Source organism: Cheilinus undulatus, linkage group 2 (genome assembly GCF_018320785.1).
Source record: "Cheilinus undulatus linkage group 2, ASM1832078v1, whole genome shotgun sequence".
Lineage (NCBI taxonomy): Eukaryota > Metazoa > Chordata > Actinopteri > Labriformes > Labridae > Cheilinus > Cheilinus undulatus.
The window spans coordinates 47,134,216-47,155,204 of NC_054866.1; the positions used below are offsets into that span (position 1 = coordinate 47,134,216).

Consider the following 20,989-nt stretch of genomic DNA (forward strand, 5'->3'; position numbering starts at 1 on the left):
CTTTATTTAGCATTCTTGGCTCAGAGATGTGCACAACTTGTGGTAAAAATTGGTGGGCCTTCTGTTCATAATGCATGAGACGTGTGTATCCCCCCCTGTGAGATGTGGTGCTAGAAAACCTGGCTGGTTAACATGCACACCAAAATCAAAACCAAGCAGTGATACAACTGTTGCATGGCCACTAGCACCCTGTCAGACACAGAGGAAGGTTTGATTTCTCTCAGTAGCTGTATCTCAGTATGTTGCAGCCGTTCTCAAGGAGAGATTAGATGCATAGCTGTAGCACTATTGGGTCGAAGAAAAACCTAAAAAGTTGCTGCTTTGGCTTAAAGACAAAGAAGATAGTGGAGAGTTGTGAAAGAGTGAGAGCATAAAAAAGAGTGCACTGTTGCAAACATGTTTGTGCAAAAGCAGGCAGGACTTTGTCTGCAATATTTGGTGATTATAAACAAAATACGCCAATATTGTCTAGGACCTCTGTTCTTGTTCTCATGCTGTTGAATCAGGTATCAGTATTGGTTGGTTTTTACTTGCATCTTATCAAAGAGTCAAACTCTGGTATTGTGACAGCCCTACATGATAAGGTATGACATTAGAAGGAAGAAAGTGATGAGGTGTTTCTGTGCTGCTGGTGGACTGAACAGAGCAGACCGGAGAATAAGACGACAGTGTTACAGATCAGAACGTGTTTGTGAGGAAACATCCTGTCTCTACTGTTCATCACAGCGGCACAGCATCTGCTGATCAAGCTTTAACCGACCTCTTTCTCTATTTTACCATTGTTTCTATCAGTCTGCTTTACTTCTGCCTGTCTTTTCCTCTGCCATCTGCCGTCTGTCTGTAACCAGAGATCCTCCACGATGCAATCATCAGGTCTGCTCTCCTCCACCACCTGGTCACACCTTGAGCCAGACATGCTCTGCCTTGTGCCTTTACAGTGTTAACAGTTTAATCAGATGTCAGACAGATGCTCTTTGTCATGTAAGGTAAGATAATGACTCCCTGCAGCGCCTCAAACTAACTTAATGGCTTTGTCTGAAGGATCCTGCTTAATTTAACCCCAACCGTCTGTGACTTTTAGGAGCATTAACAAGGATTAGGATTTGCTTTCACTCCCTCCACAAGCATCAAAAGAAGAGCACTGTCCCATCAATCATGAGGTCTTTTTACATTTTATTATCAAGCATGGAGAAACGTGAGAAATGAGTGATAAAGAGGCTCAACAGCATCAATCTAAATACCTGAGCGGCAATGAAAAGTGCAAACAACTTCTGTTAGGGGACTTAAAGTCACAGCTGTGATCAGAAATAGTAAATGTTTATTTACTATTAAACATTAGTAAATAAACTAGTATATAAGTTACCGTTGTCAATTCCTGATTTAATTTCTCACATGAGGGGGAAAGCTGGAGTGCCAGTGCAGCTCAGTAGAGCAGGGGCCCTTAAAGGGGACATGTTTTACCCTTTTAAGACAAGCTTATATTGGTCTCAGAGGTCCCCAAAACATGCCAGTGAAGTTTGCTGCTGATAAAAGTACTCCAGTATTGGATTTTTACGTGTCTAAAAACCCCTCTGTTTCAGACCGGCTCAGAACGAGCTGTTTCTGTGTCTGTGGCTTTAAATGTTTAGTGAGCTGTCTGACTCCACCCGTGACTCCCCCCCCATCCGGAAATGGATGAGAGGAGGGCGTAACTGAACCTGGGGGCTGTGCTAACACCCCACATGACATCATTAGGGGAAAATCTGAGAACGGCTTGTTTCAGCACACAGTTCTGAAAGGTGTGTGTGTGTGTGTGTGTGTGTGTGTGTGTGTGTGGGGTGGGGTCTAATTCATGTGACACTTTAAGTAGAGGTTGTGGTCCTCATCACACTGGTCCGTTACCAGTCCAGGCACACGCCTGGTGCATGTCTTCCCTCAATCTCTCTTCCTTCATCTGTCCTATGAAATAAAGGCAAAATGTCCAAAAAACAATCTTTAAAACTAGAAAAGCACTCGGAGATTCCAGACCTCCGCCATTAGCCCTATCTCCCAATAGTAAAGAATTCTTTGAAAAACTACTGGATCCAGATGGTGATCCGGATCACTCCCAAAATCTAATCAGTTCTTCCTTATGCCATTTCTGACATTTCCTGAAAATTTCATCAAAATCCGTCCATAAGTTTTTGAGTTATGTTGCTAACAAACTACCAAACAAACAAACCCTCCCGATCACATAACCTCCTCAGAGGTAAAAAGTGTTTAAAAATTGTAGAGGTAACCTGCCAAATGAGGCCTACATACAACACGGGCCATTTAGCGCCCCTGAATATCCAATAATCCATTTAGGAATTGACATTAGTTTACTTATTAGTAAGAACTAGGGCTGTCTAGATCATTTCTTTAATCTTTATTAAGGTCCACAGTTAGTGCACTAGTCTTTTTTTAACTCAGATTAATTACACAGTTTACTGTGCCTTAAAAACACTTAGGTTAAGCCATGTAAAATAAGTCTGCCACTGCTTCTTAATGTCTCATTTAATTTAAAAAACTCACAGACAGCTCAGTGGACAAGTCAAAAGTCATCTGCACGGTGATAAAGTTTGAGTTAAAATTTTTGATTTAGCTATAAAAGCTGGTCTGTATCTTAACAGGAAGTCCCTTAGTGTAAGTTAAAAAATGTAAAATGGTTAAAAAATAAAAAAAATGGCACAAAAACACCTTTGAATGCAAAAAGGTGGAATTTTAAAATTTGATTAAAAAAAGATTTGATTAATCATGATTAACACAGACATTTTAAGAGGAATTGTGATTAAAATGTTTATTCTTTTGACAGCCTCGTAGTCAAATATGATTGGGTGTGTTTGGACAAGTTCAGCAGTACTGTACCCCAACACCCTATTACTACCTTTGAAGCCAGCACAGAGAGGGAGGATCACTCTGCCCCGTCTTCATAACTCGATGACATCACACTGAAAGAAATGTGATAGATTACATATCAGCAAACCACTCTGTTCTTAGGACATTTTTATACTGAAAATGAGAGATTTTGAGGCGTTGTTTCTGCTTCCATCATTCTCTCTCTAGTTTCTTGTTTCACTCTCAGGTTTAATTTGATCAGCAGCAGCAGCATTAGGGTGAGGAGGAGCCCTCTCACATCCAGAATCAAATTTGGGTGAAGAGGATGAGAGCGTGCTAAAACTGTAAGCCACCACTGGCTGACCAGTTTCACACATTTGTGTCAAATAAAAAGTTCCAGATTTTTGCTGCTACCTTGCCTTACCAGTTGACCTAGTGTGATTTAAACCTGTGTTTAACCAGATTTGACATGAGTCCCATCCTTGCTGTTTACACTGAAAAACTAAAGTGTGTACCACTGTGTATTCACAGTGTCATTGGTCCTATAGATGTGCTCTGAGGGCCTGTTAGTGGTGCAGAGTACACTTTGTTCTCTGAGCTGTAGATTGAGATTAAAGGAGACTGAGGCAGTGAAAGCCTGACTCATGTATGTGACTGCAGCTCTGGTTGCAGTGTTACTCAACACACTGACACAGTGCTCTGCTGCTCACACCTCTGCTCTGATAACTCTGTTGGCATTTGTCTGGATATAAGGAGGACAACCTCACCAAATGTATCGCTGAGGAACTATTTTGCTTTAACCCCCTTGTTTTGAGATTACTAGCAGCAAAAGAAAAGAATATTTGTTGTTTATAGTTGCAACAGGTTTTCCTTCTTGTCGATAGTTGGGCTTAAACAATAATTAGTGCAAAATTAACCATTAAAGGATTTCCATAAGAATACAGGTTAAGGTTGTCTAAACCAGTGTTACTCAACCCTGCTCAACCAAGAGCCAAATTGTTGAAAAATACCTTCGCAAGAGCCACAATCTAAGTGGTAAAAAGTGGCAAAAAAGGCTTGAAGTAGCAATAAAAATAAGTTAAAGATGGCAAAAATGGTCAAAAAGAAGCAAAAATGGATGAAAAGGGGAGAAAAAGCACAAAAAAGAGTCAGAAAGTAACAAAAAAATGGGGTACAGGTGGCAAAAAATGGTCCAAATGTGGCAAAAACAAGGCAAAAAAAAGAGAATGAAAAGTGACTTAAATGGGCAAAAAGCAGTCAAGAGGGGCAAAAAATAGGAAACAAGTGGTAATTAATAGCAAAAAAATGCTTATATAGGCAAAAAATTGTGAAAAGGGCAAAAATGGGTTAAAAGTGGCTAAAAGAAGTGGCAAAAATTGACAGAAAAATAGGAACTAGTGGTCTTTAATAGCAAAAGGCAGCTTAGATGGGCGAAAAGTGGCAAAAAATTGTGAAAAAGGGCAAAAATGGGATAAAAGTAACAAAAAGAGGAGGCAAAAATGTGAAAAAAGGAAACAAGTGGTATTTAATTGCATAAAGTAGCTTAATTGGGCAAAAGTGGCAAAAAAAATGGTGAAAAGGGGCAAAAATGGGATAAAAGTGGCAAAAATTGTAAAAAAAATGGGGAAAAGGGGGTATTTAATGGCAAAATATAGCATAAATGGGCAAAAAGTGGCAACAAAATTGTGAAAAAGGGGCAAAAATTGGGAAAAGTGGCAAAAAAGAAATGGCAAAATGGGCCAAAAGTAGTAAATAGTTGTATTTAATGACAAAAGGTAGCTTAAATGGGTGAAAAGTGGCAAAAAATGGTAAAAATGGGCAAAAATGTTTCCTTTTTTCAGGGTTTCTTGGGGAATAGTCATTAAGATTGAGACATAAAAGAGCCACAAATAATCACAAAAGAGCCATATGTGGCTCCAGAGCCACAGGTTGAGTACCACTGGTCTAAACTGACAAACATTAACTCTCTAGCACCTCATAAAGATGAACCAGTGGATGATGCAGTAATGGAGTTTAGAGGAATTATGTGATATTAGGTAGGCCTTCTACATTATTCTTCAGGAAAATATTTTATTTTGCCTTTTATTTCTATAAACGTTGTATCTCCTTGATCCCTGAACAACGTACCTGTAAAAAAGTTCAACTGTAGTCATTGAAGTTTCTTGTCAAAAACTAAATTTTCATTTTCTTGGTGTTACATTTGAACACAACATCACACTTTATCACATTTGCATATTTTTTATTTATTTGTTTTTACTGAGCTGACCTGAACGCATCATAATATAACCATCAGCAGCTCATTAAGTGAGCTAATTAAGGACGCTTCTGCTGATTTTAATGCAGATTTCAACAGTGGATTGATATTTGTAACTAATGAGACCGACTCTAAAGTTTGAGAATACTTTTTTAACTGAGCAGATGAGGAGCAGCTAGGGCCAGCGAGTTAGGGGGACCAGAAGCCCCTGATTTCTGGGGACAGTCCCTGTTTTAAGAGACCTGTCTCCTGCTTGTGCCGTCACCGGAAATGTCCCAAATTTTTACTATGAATCAGAACGACCCATTTAGTATCACAGATGTTTGCAAATAGAGACTGCATGGTTCTTGATTGTGGCAACAGGTCTGAATGAATCACCTGAATTGTATATTTTAACAGGTGAGGCCAAATACTTTTGTCCATATAGTGTGTGGTTATTGCAAACCATTTTTATGATAATTGAATTTTGGATGGTATGAATGGGATTTTTTTCATTGTTACCATTAAAACTGGTTATTATTTCATACCCACATGGTCCAGGACAAACAGAACTACACCCCTAGTCTTAAACAGAGTGAGGGCATTTGGTTTGTGTGAGCTGTGTCACCTTTGTGTGCCTGTAGTGTTTGTCTGTGTGGTTGTGTCATTGATCCTGGAGTCCAGCTCTGCAGCATCTCTTCCTGGTGGTGCCTGGCTGTACAGATGCTGATGCTGGTGCAGCGTGTGAGTCTATGTGAGTGTTTGGGCCTTTGCCATGCTCCACCCCTTCAGCCTCCGTCCTCTCTCCCTAACAAGACAGAAGGAGGAGGAGGAGGAGGAGGAATTAAAGGAGTAGGAGGAGGATTGAAAAAAGGGGGAGGGGAGCATTGGGGGAAGAAGGAGTGGTCCAGGAAGTGAAGGGGAGAGAGGAGGAAAAAGAGGGAGTGGTTAAACAAGAGGATGGAGAGTGAGAGAGAGGGAGTGATCGAGACGGTGAGGGGAGGGGAGGGAGTCTGAGCCTTGTGGGGAGGAAGAGTGAGAGCGAGTGGACGACCCGTCTGAGTGTTCGTCCGTGGACTGTGATTGACAGGAGGAGGGACCGGGTTCTTGTAGGGTACGATGGCAGGTAGGCGAGACGAGCTCCACCGTCATCATCCTCATCACTTCACTGCAGCATGAATATTTCAGCAGTCTTCACTTTTCTTACTGCCCTACACCGACCTCCCATCATCCATCTCTCCATCTACCCCCTCCTCTGGATTTCATCATCCGGATCCTTCTCCTCCTCCATTCTTCTTCCTACTCCACAGCTGCTTCCTCCTCCTCTTCATCCATTCATCCTTCTGAGTTTTTTTTGCTTCCTCATATCAGCTTTGAGTGAATCAGCCTGGTATCAGCTGGTTTAACACCCAGGATTGTGTTTTTGTTCATGTTTGAGGAAGTAGTCAGGTATACACTGTGTATCTGTGCGTCTCGCCTGCTGCATACCAACTACATGTGGCCCCTGGTTAGTATGAGAGTAATGCAACCTCACTGAGGTGTAACTGGGTATGTGTTTGCATTATGTGTGTGATAATTCAAGGGCGAATAGAAAAGTAGCCGGCTCTGCAGCTTTTTAGAACAGGTGTGATCTGACAGCAGAGGAGATGAAGGTGAACCTGGCTGATCTGTCCTGTTTACTCTCTTTTACACTGCTGAGTGTCTTTCTTCTCTCTTTCTCTTTTGTCCGCAGTAACACTCATCTTAGGTGCCCTGACATGCTAACTCTTACAGCTTAAACTAACCATGAAAAATGCCAACTTGAGACAAATTTATGCAATGGGGCCAAATCTGGCTAGATTTGTGTAGTCTGACCCAGCCTTACGACCTTTGCTTTCTTTTCTCTTTAAGCTCTACCTCATGAAGTCAGTTACACTGTTTAAGCTAAACTAGTGCTCCCCAAAGTGTAGGCTGCTCCCTTCTGGTAGGCCCCAAAGATACTCCATGTAGGCCGCCAGAGGCCATTAACAATAAACCATAAAAACCATTAACATAACTTTGAAAATTAAAACCATTTTAGAGTGTTCCAGAATTTACAAAACTCAAAAACCACATTCAACTTAGATGCCACCTTTTTATCATTTATTTTGTCTGATGTAGAGAGCCGGTGTCATGGTTTAACTGGTGTTGAGCTAACTTGTGTCACTCCTGAGAAGGTTCACCTCTGTTTCAAGTTTTTTCCATTTGTGGATAATGGCTCTCATCGTGGTTCGCTGGAGTCCCAAAGCCTTAGAAATGCTTTGTAACCCTTTCCAGACAGATAGATGTCAGTGACTTTGTTCCTCATCTATTCCTCAGTGTCTTTAGATGGCGCTATGCTGTGTTGCTCTCATGGATGTTTTAGTCTACTAATCAGGCCTAGGTGTGGATAGTTAAATTTAACTCAGCTTTCCAAAAACTGTAATAAATCACAGTTAATTCATGATTTAAGAAGGGAGAATTTCAATTTTCAAATAGGGTCAGGTAGGTTTGGATGGCTTTTTCGCTTAAAAAAATTGAATTATCATTTAGAAACTGCGGTTTGTGATTACCCGGGTTGTCTTTGTCTCATATTAAAATTTGTTTGCTGAAACATTTAAGTATGGAGCCCCTTAAGGGACATGGGAGAAAAAACGTAAAAAACGGGAGAAAAAAAATAAAACTGATGGATTTTTTTTTTTATGATGATGGATTTTTTTTAAACAGTTAGCGAGATCTCGCAAACTCTTTCAAAAAAAAATTCCATCATCATAAAAAAAAATTAAAAAATCCACCATCAGTTTTATTTTTTTTCTCACATGTCCCTTAAGGGGCTCAGTATTTAAGTGACAAGTATGCAAAAATAAATAAATAAATAATAAAAATCAGGGAGGGGCAAAATAATTTTTCATACGCTTCACATTTACTATCATTGCCATGGCTGTGTTTGCTGTGCTTCCTCCTTTGGTCAGCTTGCTTTCTGATTGGCTATGGTTCCATGTAATAATCCTGCTCAAGCCTGCTTGGCTTTCCTCTCAGTTATCCTCCACAGAACAAGATATCTGATTGTAAGTATCGAACAATAAGTATTTAATTCTGTAGCTACAATCTTCTGTCATTTTCAGAGCAGTTTAAAGAGGGTAAAATTACTCTAAAAGCACCTCACACCACAGGAAAATCTGTTGAGGTAATCTTCAGAAGCATTAGCTCATGCTGCGTTGCTGACTTTGGTCAGAGGGGCGGAATCAGGTGAAAATTTAGCACGGTTATCCTGCAGTATATGCCAGCCTTTAGTGAGGAAATCTTTTATAAAATGGGACCACCCTGCTGATTCTTGGTCTGTCATCAGTAATCAGCGACAGTATTTACACAACAGACACAATGACAATATCGGACATTTCTAGTATGAGGAGCGTCTTTCTTGATATTATTGTTTGGGCTTTCTGCTTTTATTTTTATATGGAATCGATCCAGTGCGTCGATGTCTCCAGTCTCTGTATACAGCACCTGCTCTACTAACTGAGCTAAACTGGTGTCCACAAGGGATTTTTGCTTTCTTGCTTGTTGAAATGACTTAAATGTATTGGAACAACTTTTAATTATGATATTATAATATTTTCATGAATTTGCATTATTTATAAAGACAATATCAACTTTCACATTTCTGGATCAGCCATAGATCATTCACAGGATATTCTCTGAGATTTCCCAGATCACTCGGTTTGGCGTTTGCCTTTGGGAAATCTCAGATTGAAGGGCCGTGTATGCCTGAGCACTTCACCGTACCCCTCTATTCGAAGGCACCATACCCCAAGACTTCAACGTGCAAAATGTAAGGAAGGGATAAGTGATAGAGGCTAGGGCTGTTGTCACCTTTTAAAAGACATGGCAAAAAAAAAAAAACTCATGCACACTGTCTAAATTCCACAAAAACACTGGCAAGCTCTACCTGTGTTACAGAAAACATTGCCAAGTTTTGTCATGACTGGTCATGTTTGGCCTCAGTACAGAAAAGCTTCCAACGTGCATACTGGACAGTACCAGCTATTTTGATGGATTAATTCCTCTCCTACACACTTCATATGAATCTGGTGTGTTATTTTTAAGATTGCGTACTTTTTTTAGATCCCAGGGCTCATTAAAATCGTGTATCACTGTAAAAAAATGTCATAGAAAAAGTAAAAAACTTTGAGAGCTTTAAATTAAATCCAAGAGGATTCACTGTGCCATCCACTGATGCTGCCATAACAGTGTAGCTTCTGTAAATGTGGTGATAACTGTTCTCACTTCAGCAATCTCACAATGCAGCCAGAAAAGCTTCATAGTAAATTGACTTCCTTACTGTGCAGTTTTTACCCTCGAATAAACAAACCGGGTTTATAAGAACAGTGTAAACTGACGTTGTGGTTTTAGATAATAAAACTGTCTCCATCTTATTTATCTGTGTTTGCTGCTGTGCTCATAATGCTCCAACAGCTCAGATTATTGCTTTATTTAGTCAAACATTAATCTCTCTCTTCTCTCTTTTCCCTCCATCTCCTCCCACCTACAATCTGCCCTCTCCTACCTCACTAAACGGCGGTCTCTCACGCCTGTTTCTGACTCTCACTCACCTCTTTGTTATTTTATACCCATAACTCATGTTCAGAAAGATATTTTCTGTCCAAAGGAGTAACACAAACAAGGACTGGATTTAGCTCAGATATAACAGTTAAATTGTCCCTGTATTCACAGACTGTGAGGACACTTCATGACGAAGGAACAGGAAGTGCTTGAAGGTGAACTCATTCCCAGGTTTTCAGACTCATCAACATTTGCTGCTTCTCAGTCTCTTTTTTAAGTCATGAATGTAAAACTGTCTGATGTCTAAAGGCTGTGGTCTTTTGGAGATAAACCAGCTGATAACTGAGATAAATGAGCAGTTTGGGACGTTAAAGAGGCCAGAGTGAGTGATGTGGGCCAGATGTAATCAGAAATGAAGCCGTCAGTCCAGCCGTCATGTCTCCATGCAAATCTCCTCTGAGCTGGATTTCTGTATGTAAATCTGGAGCTTGTTTTCCCTCTGGGTCCTTCCTGTCTCATTTGACTGAGAGATGTGATACAGTAACAGTAACAGTCCTCTCTGTGTCCCCGGATCAGCTTACAGTGCTGCACTGATGGATGCTGGGAATATTGTACTAGCTTCTGCACAAGCTGTGTGATCTTATGAAGTGTTGAAAACAAGTTTTGACTTGTGATTGCATTATAACTGTGACTTTTTAACAGAAGTTATCATAGCGGATGTTTCCTGTTTGTCTTTTGTGTCTTTTAAGTGAAAAACAATTCATATTTCAGTCTCTGAGACTTTGACTACATAACACACCAAACCATTGCTTTGTGTTATGTATTAAGTATTCGGAGTCCTGGCTCTACTTCAAATACCCGGCTCTTGTTGAAGCCATTTCAGTGAAACTGGTGCTTGGAAGCTAATTCTGCTTTATTGAATTACTTCATCCATTTTAAACGGGGAAAAGCCAGTGTCATGTGGTTTTTCTCTCGTCTTTTTCTAGCTCTGAAGATCAGAGGGAGACTTTTCCTCAGATACCTGTGAGATTCAAAGGGCTTTTATAGAATAAGGAATAAATAAACTCTTAAACTCTGCTGAACAATTTAAAGTGTGATGAAAATGAGAAAATTACTCTTTAATTAAAAATATGTAGTGTTTAGGCTCTTAAATGTCTACATGATCTTAAAAAAGGCCTTTACTATGTTGTTTTTGTTTGACTTGTCTATCTGCATTATCTCAAGTTAGGCCAGGAGGATTCGGCCTAAATATCATATCATGGTATTTTTCTTGCCCTTAATGATATTATATCACGCTAATACAAAATTAAAATAGAGAACACATTTAATTGCAAATTCAGGTGCTACAAGTTGTGATTTGTTGATGATGTCAGTGCATGTGTGTTGGATCGGTAGCATTGGTGCTAGCATCTTGGCTAGCAGTTACCTCGTTTTGGAGCTGATAAGTGTTCGTGCTTTATTTGGGTTCTGATATTGGAATTACTCATCCATGCTACTTTTCAACCCATTTCACCACTTTTTCAATCCAGTATTACCACTTCTTTTGATCACTTTTATCCAGTTTTTGCTGCCCCCCCCTTTTTTAACCACTTTTTTGCTGTTTTCATCCAGGTTTTTTTCACCCCTTTTTCACCCTCTTTTGCCTCTTTTTTTCAACCGCTTTTTGCCTTAATTGCCCATTTTCAGATAGGGACCCAACTGCAGGCAAGATGGCCAACATGGGAGTCGCTATACATCCAATCCATGCTGGAAGTCCCAAGCGGAAGTTTCTTCTTCGTGTTGGACTCAGCTGCCAGTGTTTGTCAGTCTTTTTGGCGCCTAAGCCTAACCCTTGGTGCTGGATCTCAAATATATCACCTTCCCACTGCCTTACCCTGAACCTAACCACTCAGGTTTTAATGCCTAAGCCTAACCTTAGACGTACGGACTTCCGGTTGAGACTTCCGGTATGGATTGGATGTATGTCGGCCATCTTGTCTGCATCAAGGTACTCTTGCATTTTTACCCCTTTTTTGTCCATTTTTGCTTATTTTTGCCTCTTTTTGTCAAATCATCCCATTTTTGTCACTCGAAGCCAATTTTTTTACATTTCTTTCACCTGTTTTGCCACTGTTTGCATATTTCTTCCTTTTTTGCCCCATTTTCTCCCAGTTTTACCACTTTTTACCCACTCTTTTTTACTCTTTTTACCCCCATTTGCCACTCTTTGGCCATGTTCTCACCCAGTTTTTTGCCACTTTTTTAGACCACTTTTTGCCTCTTTTTTTGCCTATTTTAACCCTGTTTTGTCTTTTTTTGATCACTTTTGCTTCTTTTTGTCAATATGCAATTTTGGTCACTTTTTTTCTCCAAGTTTTTCCCACTGTTTGCATATTTTTGCATTTTTTTGCCACATTTTCCTGACATTTTTTCCACTTTTTACCCAATTTTTATCACTTTTTGCCCATTTCTTCAACTGCTTTTTGCCACCTTTTGCCATTTTTTGTCACTTTTAACCAATTGTGCACACAAATGTCCTTTTACAATGTCCAATGATGATAAATCCCTTTTACGTAATCGGTATTCAAGCCTCAGTGGAGGAAAAAAAAAAGCACTCTTGCTTTGCAAGACAAGAGACCAATTAATAATCAAAGATAAAGTCAAAAATATTTAAACATTTTTTTTAACTGGCAACACACTAAATGTAGGAAACAACAGAGATAAGGATAGTTTCAACTTGTTTTAAACATTTTACTCTCCTCTCGACTTCAAAGCAGACTAGAAATTTAACAGAAACTCATGATCAAATGAGACTTGAGGAGAAAAGCAAACAGGGAGGACAGTCATCAGTTGGATGTCCTGGTGTGCACGCTCTTTTACAACAAAAGAACATGGTTGTCATGTATTTAGCTGAATAAGTACACAACATCCAGTAGGCCTGAGCAATATGGCCTAAAAATCATATCAACAAATTTTTTTGCCTTTGACAATAACGGTATTATATCATGGTATTACAAAATTAAAAAGAGATAATGCTTTTTAATCCAAATTCAAGTGTTATTAACCCTTTTCTCCTCTTAAAAACAAGCCTTTGATGGCATATTCAATTTATCTCTAAGTATAGGAGCACAGAAAACATGTTTTTTTGTTTTTTTTAAAGGTACAGTGTGTAGAATTTGGCTGCATTTCGCCAAACAGAAACGGTGTACATGGGATATAATGTTAATATATCTATGTGAAGTATGTTAAAATAAGTGCACAATCATCCCCTTTAAACTTTCGTTTTCTTTTTACAAAATTAGAAAAAAGCTTTTTAAATTTACATTACCGCGGGTCGCACTCACGGAGGCTGCCATAATGAACCGCCATGTTGTCTATGGCAACATTTTGGGAGCAGAAAGAGCGAAACACAATTTTTAATCTAAAGAGCCAGCTCTTCTTTAGGAGCCGAGCCAAAAGAGCCGGCTCTTTGAAAAGAGCCGGACTTCCCATCACTAGTTGCAGTACAGCCGTCAGATTTTGAGAGGAAAAAATGCGTGTTTTTGCCTGCTAACTCACACTGAGGCAGATACAAAGATGTCATTAACAAGCGTTATCGCGAATCTCTACCATAGGCCAAATTTATATCATTTATACCGTCTACCTCACATACCGAGCACCCCTAACATCCAGCTGATGACACTTCCTGTGCTGCTGTCTCTCTTTCTCACTCTTACTGACTCTTATAGTTCATCCACTGGAGGCAGAGCTAGAAATGTGTATCAAACATGTTTGATAGGTCATCGGGGTAGCTCCAGCTGATTGGCTGCAGTAAAATAACTCTACTGAGACTACACACTGGGTGATTATTTGAATTATATTGCATCAGGCCTTGCCTGCCTGACTGCTGGAGGGGCAAATTGTGCCAAACAATAGGGCTTAAGATCGTCAGATGTGTAGCTTGCCTTAGCCAGGTGGGAGAGAGAGCATACAATCAATCAGGAAACAACAAAATAACTGTCAATCAGTAACTTTTCTCTGCATTTAAAGATCTGTATCAGTGGCAGGGAAGACATGGTTCCTGTAGAGCTTTCTGAAAGAGAGGGCACAGGGTTTAGAAAATTAAGAAGCAGGAAGAATCCATGATGTTCTTTCAGATGACAGACTTGTTCTTGACTAAATCAGGTTGTAATCTTTAATGTCTGCCACAGATTAATAATCCTCTCTCAGCAGAATCGAGCTTTGATAAAGTGATGGTGGTGGGTGGGAGGACAGAGGATGATTAGGCTGGAAAGAGTTCAAGATGAGAGGAAGAGGGAGGATTGTGAGTGGGTTAGAAGAAACCGCAGCAAAATAAAACAAACAGATAAAGGAATTTGTCGAAATAAACCAAAGAAGGATGAAGCAGGGGATTTTTCCTTTGATAAGAGCTCCATGGATTATTTAGAAAACTAAAAAGTGGAGTGTAAATATTATTTTTCAGGACTTTGTGACCATTGTACTCCAAACAATCCCACAGCCTGACAGCTGGTGTTGTTTTCCTCCTCTTATGCTTCGACTCTCACACCCAGAGACTGAATTATTAAATCCAGTCAAGTTTCCTAAAAGGCCGATGAGAAACTCAAAACCCTGGTCTGACAAAGCAGCTGCAGCAGTAGAGGTGTCAGTTACAGCCGTCGACAGCAGCTGTTTGTGTTTACGTCCAGAGAAAAGAGCAGCATGGCCACAGGTATTTCAATATTTCTCTCCAGTTTTCTTACTCTCTGACACCCTCTGTTGAACAGCCACAGCCTCACAGTCTCCTCTTTTTATACACAAAAGCTGACAAAACATCAGAGAGAATAACACCAGTGAATCAAGCATTAGATATAAAAGTAGACCACCCTGTGAGGACTTTTTACTTTATATTGAATTACTTTTTTACTTTTAAGATTGTTGCTGAATTAAATCTAATAACTGTCATGACTGCTCCACTGTGCACTTAATTGCAAGGAAATTCTAGGAGTCACAAAAGCATAGTAAATCATTTTTTATTTTATTTTATTCTTAATAGAGAGGTGACATGTTCAAGCACTCTGATGCAATCAGATCACAGTGAACTCCTGTGATTTTAGAGCACGGGTTTACCGATTATCAGTAAGCTGATCAGATATTTGGCTCATTATCAGTATCAGTATTTTATTTTACAGATTTTTGATTAAATAAATTAACTAAAGAGAATGATTGAAAATAGCACATGTATCAAATGCAGTTTCTTTCTAACTTAGATACAAAGGTTTCCTAGATGTGGGCAATAGTACCTATCTCCAGGCTCGCAGGCAGCAGTTTCAGGACCGTAGCTCTAGGACCCGTGTTTTTTCAACAGCGCCACCCAACGAAGTGGAGGAGCATTGCATTTAAACAGGTTGCTGCAGTTTCTAGACCACAGATTTAGAACTGTAGCTCTAAGACCCTTGTTTTTAGCTTGAGTTGGCACAACTTTGATAGGCAGAAATCTAAAGTTTACTTGAAGTACTTTTTTAATGTTATTCGTGTTTCCCTTAATTTTATATAACTTTTTGTGCATGTTTAATTGTATAAGCATATTCTTTCCACTGACATTTTGACTGCTTGCTAAGTACAGGCTAAAAAATAATCTTTTTTTAGATACAGACTCTCGAATTCCTTCATTATTTAATTTTACTTGTTATACCTTAACAAGTTTTTGTTCAAAACACCTCATTCTGAAGGTGGTAAGCATATCTAATTCATTAAGTACTACACCCTGATAGCTGTCCAACGCTATTGTGAGTAGTAGTAATAGCAATAGCTAGCAAACTGTATTTAAAAAAATGCCTTGAAACAACACACGTGTGCAAGCAGGGTCCTAGATCTACAGTCCTGAGTCTACGGTCCTGAGACTGCTGCCTGTGAGCCTGCACATACACCCTTCTCGATGTGGGCTGGCTTAGATCTCGTTCACACAGAGACAAAAACTATTCATTCCTGTTTTGTTTTACAAAAGTTTTCCATAAATACAGGATCATTTCAAGAAATGTCCGTGCAAGGATCAAACTATTCAAAATGACTTAAAACGGCGTAGTAAATATACCAGGCATGTAAGTGGTGCTGTAACCCTGTCATGCAAATGCACCAAAAACAGAGAAGAAGATTGTAAAGCAAGCACACCCAAAACTTTCTCCTGGCTGCCCTACTGGTTGCACTCCACAGTGGATCTAAAAACATGATGCACGCTGTTCTCCATGAGCATCTGTTGCTCACAGTGAATGTAAAGGAGCAGAAGACACAAAGAGAATCTTGTAATCAGCCTCGTGCATGCAGGTTTAGTGGACTGTGACGTAATTGTTTCAGGAAAGATGTGCTTGGTTGTACACACGAAATGGTTGCTGTTTACAGATTTGTTCACTGTGGGACCTGGTTTCAAGAAGTAACGTTTTCAGGCTCCTGAAACACCGCTTCCATGTGAATGTAATGGCAATACAATAAAATACTTTTGCAGATACTCCTAAACTCTGAAACCTAATATTAACAATTAGGCCCATGAAAATTAGTATTTTATCACCTGAATTTATAAAAATGTTTTATTTTTATCAACTTAGAATAATTCATACATAGAGAGGGTACCCTCCATGAACTCTGCCATATTGGATTTTTGCATTTTGAATGTTTTTTGAAAGTACAGTACCGATTGTACACCCTGCTCTGACTCCCCTTATTTCTGATTTACTTGTCAAATGTCCTTTCAAATGAAAACAAACAGTCAAAAGAAATTCAAAATTATATATTTATGTTTGGCAAATTCTGAGTTTTTGAGATTTTGAATTAAATGATGTGATAAAAATCTTTGTCTCCTCTATTAACAAACTTTCAGTGAGTTAAAATCCCACTAGATGTGTATGTGACAACCAACAAAAAACTACAACCACATAACCACAAAAATTTCATAAGAAGCTTTTAAATTGTGTTTTGATAAAGAGAATGGTAAGTGTTTATGTGATGGACAGTTAACTTTGAGCGCTATGGCATAAGACTTTTACACAGTACTGTGAATCAAAGCTAAACTGGTGTCTCCTCTCCTGTCCAGATGACACGGTGTCGGCCAGCAGTAACATGGACATGGAGGACCGAGTTTCCCACCTGGAGCAGAGGCTACAGCTGCAGGAAGACGAGATCCAGCTGCTGAAGGCCGCTCTGGCCGATGCCCTGCGCAGGCTGGGATACTGTGAGGAGCAAAGCTTGGGGACGCAACATGGTGGCGTCCATGCTGCGGGGCGGAGATCGCTGGCGACCACAGCTCCAGCTCCTCCAACCAAAGGTAAGAAAGGTACAGGAAGGAAAGCCAGAGTCCTGCATCATTTTCTTGGTAGTCATTTTGTTTCTTCATCACTTACTTCTTCTGCTTCTATATTCAAGTATATAATCTATATCATTCATGTCCTTTTTGGAAATTAAAAAGTGACTTCCCTAGATTTCAAAAAGGGTGTTCAGATTGTTGTTGTGCTGCAACTTTGTCCGGTCAACTCTCCATTTAAGAGGGTTACATATTTTATCCATTAGTCCCGAGTGGAAACGGTTCACCAACCATTAAAACCAATAAATTAAATGGATGCAATAAAAGCTAATGGCTTTCACTAGCATACCTCAGTGTCAAATAAAAAGAGAAATATTAAGAGCTGTCCTCTCTAATATGATGCAAGACACAACAAGATCAAAATTTCCTGCATGACTTTTAACAAGTATGGGGACATTGCAGGCGTCTATATTACTACAGATCACTGTTTTAGGCATTCAGATACTAAGTAACTGCACTTTAGTACATGCATTCATATTATGCATGAAGAATACACCTTCAGTTATGATCTCATATTGAAACACTCTGTGTCCTCCCTGTCCCAAATGCAAATGGCAGCCAACATATCATTCCTTTGACTCTTTTACTGTGGTTTGGTGTACCTACATGTTGTGTGCAGTGAATTAGCCACAAGTTAAGAGGCAAGGGTGCCTTTTTAACGGCTTTTCTCCCTCATATTGTCATAAACAGGCTTTAAAGGACACAGTGATATACTATGTAGTGAATAAACCATGTGGGACACTGGTTAAATGGTAATGACGACAATTCATGACAACAAAAGCAAGATCCAGTTGGAGAGGTGGTTACCCTTTTTTCTTTTTTGTTGATGTTTTACAGATATAAAAATGGCCAAATGGTACCAAATGATGAGAAATGTGTGAATTAAAAGATCAGCTCTCATTGCTGGGCTTAGACAAATAATCAGGATGTCTAAGAAGACCCAGTTTCATTTATTTCAAGTTAGGCTGAACTGGCACTAACAAAGAAGGGCTGTCATATGATAAAATGTTATTCTTGATTAGTCTCAGAATCTCTACAGTTAATCACAATTAATCTCCTTTTTGGAGAGGGGTCTGGCTGCAGACTGTTCATCTCTGACAGCCGTGTATATTATAATGGAAATACACACTAAAACTTTCAAAATAAAATCAGATTAAACTCAGTTTGGGGTTAAGGTAATGGTTAGGATACCAAAAGTTAAAAATCAAAACCTGACCTGCAAAACCTGAACACAAAATGTTGAACATAGGCGACGTAGCTCCGTTAGCTGTGTATGCTGCATAAATAATGGAGCTATGAAGCTACATAGGTAACAGAGCTATGTAGCTAACATAGCTATGAAGCTCTTTAGCTTCAGTAGCTACATTGCTAATGTAGCCATGTAACTAAAGCTAAGCTTGCAAAGCAGCTCCTTAAGCAGCATATCAACACTACCGCTCAAAAGTTTGGGATCACTGGCAAATTTCTTTGTTTTTCCAAAGAAAAACTTTTTCATGCAGTTAACAGAAAAGTTATCAGCAACTGTCAGTCCTCTGCATCAATCTCCTAGTGTGGCTGCTAATCCATGTTAATCATGTTGCACAACTAAAAACCATTTTACTAATCAGGGAGCAAAAAGACGGGACACTGGAAGACCGGAAGAAGGTGTTGTGCAAGAACAGTGCTTAAAACCATCCGTCAAGGTGAGGCAGTGTGATGGTCTGGGGCTTTGGAGGTGGTAGAATAGGAGATTTATAAAGAGTGGAAGGGACCTTGGGGAAGGAAAGCTATCTTAGGATTTTGCAACCCCATGCCATACCCTGTGGACAGCACTTGCTTTGGGCCAATTTCATCCTACAACAGGATAATGACCCAAAACAACCTTCCAAAATGTCTATGAAATATTTAAAGAATAAGCAGTCAGCCAGAATTCTGACTGTAATGGAGTGGCCAGCACAGTCTTCAGATCTGAACCCTACTGAGCTGTTGTGGGAGGAGCTAACCATACGGTACGAAGGAAGACTCCATTAAGCCAATCCATCTTGTAGGAGATGCTCCAGGAAGCATGGGGGGAAATCTCATCAGATTACCTTAAAAAACTGACAGCTAGAATGCCTAAGGTCTGCATGGCTGTAATTGCTGCAAAAAGTGTTTGTATTTCTAACTCTGGCAGTGTCAGTATGTCCACTTCATTTGCTGTATTTCCTGTTCAGACTCATTTCCTGAGTTTTTCCATGGAAAACAAGAAGAAAAGTGATCCCAAACTTTTGTGCAGTACTATACGTAGCAACATGTACGTTTGCTAAACCTAACTTAGCTACATTGGCTTATGGCTTAATGTTAATTATGTAGCCAGCATAGCTATGTTAGCTTTAGCTAAAGCTAACGAAGGAAGCTGAAGTGAGCTAGCATTCAGGTAACTACTTCTAACGGGCTAGGGTTAGAAAAATGACAAGCTGAATTAAATATAAGCCTGTAATGTTCATTTTGTAGATATTTTATGAATTAAAAAAAAAAAACTTTGTAAATAAATAGAGTTGAATTTTTTTAAAGTGTACCAGCAAAATACAGCACTTTGGTTCTGAAATAGAGGATGTCTCAGATGAACTGTCAGAAATGTGCGGCCTGCAACCGGACTGTTTTGTCTTTTTTGTTGCATTTTGAAATTTCACTATTTTGCATTTAACATAGTTTTTGTTTCAATTTGGATTTTTCTATTGTCTTTAACTAAGGGTAACTGACAGATTGCTTTTATTTGAAAGAAAAGAAAGGATTCGATTGAAGATTAGAAAATAAATTTAAGCTCTAACAAAGGAACTTGTTATGGATTAAAAAAGGAAATAAGGGAAGGGACTTTTGACTTGTCCAGTGTTCCATCTTTATGCCGTCTGAGCTATCAAACCATTTTCAGTTCAGATTCAGGTGCATCCACACAAAGCAGCAAGGATTACCTCTTGTTATCCAAATGTCCAAATCAGATAAGGATCCCTGTGTAAAACTGGGTCTACCTCACTGGTTTTAAAAACTGCCCTTACAGAAACAGTTTAATTGTTTTCATCCATGGTCTCTCCTTTAACTGAACCTAACGCTGATGTGCTACCTTTCAGTGCGTCAGCTCCTGCAGGCTCTCCCTTCCAGACCTCTGAGTAATGGCTACGTTCAACAGAAACGCCTCCTCTCCTCCCCTTCTTCTCCTAAGAAGGAGGTGCTGCAGTCCATCAAGAGGTACGCTGAAATAAAGGAAAATATGAAATCATATTCATTAAAAATCTGTGATTTCTAGTGTTTGCACTAAATTTCATTATGGAGGTTCAAGGGTTAAAAGGGCAAACTAGTAATGCTGATGATTAACACTTCTTAACAGTGATTGTGGCAAAAGGTTGTGCAAAGGACCCCCTCAAAAATGAGATGATGCATCTCAATGGGCTATCCTTGAAATCAACAATAAACAAACACTCTCAGTACTAATGCAAACTACTACAATGCAACATAATGTACTGTTGTATTAATTCTGTACAATTTTCTGTTTGTTTTTTAATAGAAAGGAGCTGAAATCTAAAGACTTTGTATGATTCTGATTTTACATGGTCAGAGCCACCAAACTCTTCGCTTTTAGGCAACCACATGGAATTTTCAAGCTATTTTCTGCAGTTATCCTGATACTTTTAAACTGTTAACTTTCCTTCCTGCTTATTTTTGTATAATCATTACCTCCTCATTAATTTATATGAGCTGATCTAACCAGGGGAATTTAGATAAGTGCTTATTTTTAGCAATGGTATTTGGAAGCGAAGGTGCAGAGGGTACAAGAACTGATGCTGGTGGTTAAATGCATCTGTGAGGTATCTAATCACTGGACAGTGAAAGCACAGAGGGGGGTTCAAGAAGAAGGGTGATGGTGTTTTCTCTGGTAGTGTGATTTTTAAGGCTGACAATGAGGTCCAGTGATCTCAACCTTTGACCTCCAACATCTGATCAGTTCACCTTTGAGTCAGAATGCCTACAGCTTTGATTGTTGCTGGTGTAAAAGCATTGAAATAAGCTTCAAACACCAGAAAATCCTCATTTATCAC

At 39.3% G+C, this 20,989-nt stretch overlaps 1 protein-coding gene across 1 annotated transcript in view; it reads left to right on the forward strand.

Moving 5' to 3' along the window:
- The window catches only part of eml2 (EMAP like 2), a 56,405-nt gene that overhangs the window by 5,136 nt on the left and 30,280 nt on the right, over nucleotides 1-20,989 (forward strand). Inside the window, exons 2-3 of the mRNA XM_041809663.1 lie at nucleotides 16,671-16,901; nucleotides 20,024-20,141. Coding sequence (XP_041665597.1) covers nucleotides 16,671-16,901; nucleotides 20,024-20,141 — 349 coding nt within the window. The remainder of the gene's footprint in view (nucleotides 1-16,670; nucleotides 16,902-20,023; nucleotides 20,142-20,989) is intronic.